Source organism: Saccostrea cucullata, unplaced genomic scaffold (genome assembly GCF_032062105.1).
Source record: "Saccostrea cucullata isolate Sc308-1 unplaced genomic scaffold, CSIRO_AGI_Scuc_v1 ctg8412, whole genome shotgun sequence".
NCBI classification, from domain to species: domain Eukaryota; kingdom Metazoa; phylum Mollusca; class Bivalvia; order Ostreida; family Ostreidae; genus Saccostrea; species Saccostrea cuccullata.
This window is the reverse complement of record NW_026926645.1, coordinates 4,306-9,368: the sequence shown is the minus strand read 5'-3', so window position 1 is coordinate 9,368 and position 5,063 is coordinate 4,306. Positions and strand designations below refer to the sequence as shown.

General features: G+C 38.0%; 1 protein-coding gene across 1 annotated transcript; it reads left to right on the top strand.

Moving 5' to 3' along the window:
- Window positions 1-3,202: 3,202 nt before the first annotated feature.
- Window positions 3,203-3,964, top strand: LOC134272296 (uncharacterized). Its single transcript, XM_062754541.1, has one exon. The coding sequence runs from the start codon at window positions 3,203-3,205 to the stop codon at window positions 3,962-3,964; it is 762 nt and encodes a 253-aa protein (XP_062610525.1).
- The last annotated feature ends 1,099 nt before the right edge of the window (window positions 3,965-5,063 follow it).

Here is a 5,063-nt window from a genome sequence, read left to right as displayed (position 1 = left end):
TTCACAAACCAAAACTTGACTTAATTTCACTATGCTGTTTATTTCATGTCACATCCAAACAGATGATCTTCTGGCAAATCATGGTCATGCTTGGTATCAAAATTCAGTATTCAGATGAGTCACACCTATCCAAAGAAATTGAAATTTTTTTAATTTATAATTCTTTGACTAATAAAAAGTGCAACTCATGAGATAATTAGACTATGAAATTGAGTTCTAAGATATTGTCACATTTCCTGTGTATAATTTGTAAAAGTACTCTTTCACCAATTAAAAGAAGTTTACACCATTTAAGGCAGTCATTTATGCTATCCCCTAATAAGACAACATACAAGTGTAAAGTAATAATGCACTAGCAAGTTTAGGATAATGTGCAAGATTATTTATGACAACATACTAGCACGAGGTGACAATGTGTTAGCATGTAAGTCAGTAATAATATGCCAGCACACTGAATCCAACATGCAGTGAAGCTAACACTCAACAGATTGTTTAGAGTTGCATGTGTTTGCATGATGTTTTGTGTTAACACAGCAGCGTGTTGTTTAAAGTTGCATTGGAGTGGCAGTCTGTTGAAATTAACATGCTAGCACACTGCAACTTCACATCATTGGAACACCATAATTTTTATAACAGGCAAACCAATATATTATAATTACTAAGTAAGTAATTGCAACTGTAAATGCTGATTTCATGGTGACAATAATATCGGTAATTCACTGTATATCTGAGAACTGATCAATTATAAAAAAGTGTCAAGATAGGGCCACTTGCTAAAGCTCAATAGCACTTTCATAAAAACCTGCCATCTTACCGACACAAAGCTAGGCTAACACACAGTTCGCCATCACAACACTACAAAACACTTTCGCACTAACACAAGTTCGCACCACACGCAGTGACGCTAACACACAACACACTGTCACGCTAATACAATTTCACACAACAAAATATCAGGCTAATACTAGTTCACACAACACACTATCATGCTTACACGAATTCATAAACACACTGTCTCGCTAACACAAGTTCACACAACACGCTGTCTCGCTAACACAAATTTACACAACACGCAGTTTCGCTAACACGAGTTTACACAACACGCAGTCTCGCTAACACGAGTTTACACAACACGCAGTTTCACTAATACGAGTTCACACAACACACTGTCTAGCTAACACAAATTCACGCAACACACTGTCCCGCTTAGATGAATTCACACAACACACTGTCACGCTAACATGAGTTCACACAACACGCTGTCTCATTAACACAAGTTTACACAACACGCAGTGTCGCTAACACGAGTTTATGCAACACACTGTCACGCTTAGATGAATTCACACAACACACTGTCACGCTAACATGAGTTCACACATCACGCTGTCTGGCTATCACAAGTTCACACCACCCCCTTTTGCACTAACACACAACACACTCTCACGCTTACAAAAGTTTACACAACACACTTTCACACTAACATGAATTCACACATCACACTGTCACGCTAACACAAGTTGGCACCATACGCTGTTGCGCTAACACGCTGTCATGCTAATATGATTACACACAACACACTGTCAGGCTAACGCGAGTGCACACAACACACTGTCACGCTAACATGAGTTCACACAACACACTGTCTTGCTATGACAAGAAATGCAAGATCAAGACAAAGACATATGCCAAGTGAAGTCATGGCTTGAAACAAATACCAGGCCAGCTTTTGAAGATATTAGATGCAAAGGATATTTCCTCAGATCCCTTTGGAGTAAATGGCACAGACTAACATTGGTAAATGGAATTGTTTGTAGACAGTGGACTGTGTTGGAGACAGATGAAGTCAAACTGCAACAGGTGTTACCTCTCTTTGAGAGAAGGAATATTTTAAAGCATTGTCATAACGAAAAGACAGCTGGACATCTCGGGGTTGAAAAAACATTGGCCAGAGTACAGCAACGATTTTACTGGCCCGGTCTACAACAAGATGTTAGGCAGTATGTCACTGGATGTGATATATGTACAAGGCGCAAAAACCCGAATAAGAAAAAGGTTGCACCCATGCAGCTAGTGCCATCTGGGATGCCAATGGATCGGATAGCGACAGGCATCCTTGGAGAATTGCCTCTTACCGAGAATGGAAACAGATATATTCTCGTAGTCTCTGACTATTTTACAAAATGGACAGAGGCATTCCCCATGCCAAATATGGAATCTAAAACGGTCGCAAAAATTATTGTAGAAGAGGTTATTTCCAGGTTTGGAACACCCAGAATAATACATTCCGATCAAGGGCGACAGTTCGAGAGTGAGCTGTTTGGTGAAGTGTGTAAGCTTCTACACATTGAGAAAACACGCACTACTGCCTACCATCCCCAGTCAGATGGGACGGTAGAGCGATTTAATAGAACTTTAACATCAATGTTAAGTGCGTTTGTACAAGAGAACCAAAGGGACTGGGATGCACAAATCCCATATGTTATGATGGCCTACAGATCGGCAGAACATAAATCTACAGGACTAACACCTAATATGCTGATGTTAGGTCGAGAAACATCTTTACCTCTAGACTTAATCTATGAAATGCCAGAACCCCTGAAACAAGAAAGTCCAAACAACTGGGCTTGGGTCCTACGGGAAAGGCTAGAAAGAGCACATAGTTTTGTCCGTCAAAATATTGAAACCGCCATGAATCGGCAAAAGAGGTACCATGATATGAAAATGGCATGGGAAAGATTTAAGCCTGGTGACAAGGTGTTTGTATATTTTCCACAGAAGAAAATTGGTTGTTCGCCCAAGCTTACCTCATTTTGGTGCGGGCCATTCGAGGTTCTTGAGCAATGGTCCGATGTTCTTTATGCCGTTGCATGTGGTAGAAAGGGTGAAAAGCAAATCATTCATTGTGATAGGATGCGCAAAAAGAAGGAACAAGTTTTAAACTTTGAAAATTTAGATTTTGACAACGAAGCATCTATAGATAAAGACGAGTCAGACGAAATTGACTATGAAAGCCCAATTAATGTAGATGCTGTAGAAGAATTGGTTGATGAAAGTGACCATAAACGCATTCGTAGAAAACCCAAATGGTTAAATGATTATAAAACTTAGAATTATTAAATTAAGAAGTAGCAGAGATAATTATGTTTGCTTTGTTTATAGAATAGAGATGTAACTATTTTATTTCTTTATCATTTCAGCTAAGATGGCAAATACGAAAATTACAAAAGCTAAGGAAAACAAATGCCCCTTGTGTGATGGCGAAGTAGATGCTAGTCGCTGGAGGGAACATTTGCTAGCTTGCAATGGAGGAAGATATCCATGCAAAGTCTGTGGAAAACTTTTCAAAAAGAGGCTTTATTTGATTCGTCATAAGAGGACGTTCCACGAACAAACGGAAGATCAGCAAAAAGCAGATGGGAAGGTTAAAGTTAGTGAAGAAAATAAAGACGAGGAAGATGAATCATGGTTTGAACAAGATCCAGGAGATGTAATTCTTGAGACCCTTAGTGTCAGCGAGAGCAGTTCCCAATCTGATGATTCGAGTAGCGATGATGATGATGGTGATAAAGGTGCTGGTGAGCTGATGAATAATGCATGTATAGGAGATCATGATGAAACTAAACAAGATTCACAAGATGTCAAAAGCGTGAATGAAGAAGCAAGCGCTGAAGTCAAAATCAAATCTCCAGAGAAAGGACGGGTAGTTCGAAAAGCCACGGCTCCAGCACCCGTGTTTGCACCCAAGAGAAGAACCCCTGTTTCTCTCCCTGAGAAACCAACACCACTTGGGAGATTTTCATTTGGATCTACAAGTACATGCACGAAAGCTACGCAAACCAATTGTGGTTGTAAAGACAGATACGTTAAGAAAAGAAAAGTTCACAAGGTGGTGTCAACGTACACCAAAGACCATAAGAACATTGTAGAAACTGTCGAAGAAGAGGAATTCTTCTATTTGGAGTGAAGAATAGTGTTTTATGACACTTTGTGTTCTGTCGAGTGACAAGTACATTGAGCAATATGTTTATTGATAGGACTCATTCGATTATTATTTTTTTGCGGGAATGTCAAGAGATATTGCATTACCTTTAAACTCATTGTAAATAATTACTGGTATTGAAATATGTGTATTGAAAAATAAAAGAAGAAAAAAATGTTTTATTTCATTGATATGCGGGACGCATATGTTTCGGAGGCGTGGGTAATGTAGTAGAAATTTCCTTGATCAAATTAATAATATGCAAATTAGTTGTCAATCAGATGCTTCCTAGTGTATTAGCTATATAACATTAAACGTTTTAGTGACTAAGACAAAGACGGTGACGTAGCGTCTTTGGGTAACTATAAATACTTGCGAGCGCTGATGCTCGTAGTTAGTATACCAGTGGCAGCTGATCAGCGTGGATCGTGTTAAAAAGGTAAGGAATTTATTGTGCCTCATTTGCGGGTCTCAATATACTGCAGACATACCATTTGGGGTGCATTAGGTTCCAAACCTATTGAAATAATATGTTTTACAGAGGGTGTTTGGAAACACTGCTCTGAGACATAAGGTCTGGGAGCTCTGGAAGCTCAGATAAATGGTTTCAGACCTTGGATAGCTATAGCACTAGGATAGCTCAGGAACATTAGAGAATCATTGTTTGTATATATTTATTAAATCTATTTCCATGTAATTCTCGTTTAGTTTATTTTTACCAATCCATTATTGACGTAGGCAACGTAAGGAAAATTATATATTTTCTTTCCCATGACTGGAGAACCCACAGTACATATTACAATATTATTCTTATTTGCTGACAGAGGATTTAACAGACTTATATTACTGAAAGGATGATTTAAAAAAAAATCTGCATAGCATGATCAGAATTCCTTAATAATGAAAAAATCAAATGCAACAGTTATCATTTTTTTTTTAATAGCCCTAAAATAAATTCCCCAAAAGATCATCTTTTGGATTGTCCAAAAATATTTTGTGTCTCCAAAATGTGCAAAAATATGCCCCTATAATAAAAAAAAATATTTTTTAAAGTGTTTAAACCCAGAAATACCATAAAAAATAT

What these genes read in the sequence shown, in the direction of transcription:
- LOC134272296 (XM_062754541.1), top strand. Translation starts at nt 3,203, where the DNA reads ATGGCAAATACGAAAATTACAAAAGCTAAGGAAAACAAATGCCCCTTG.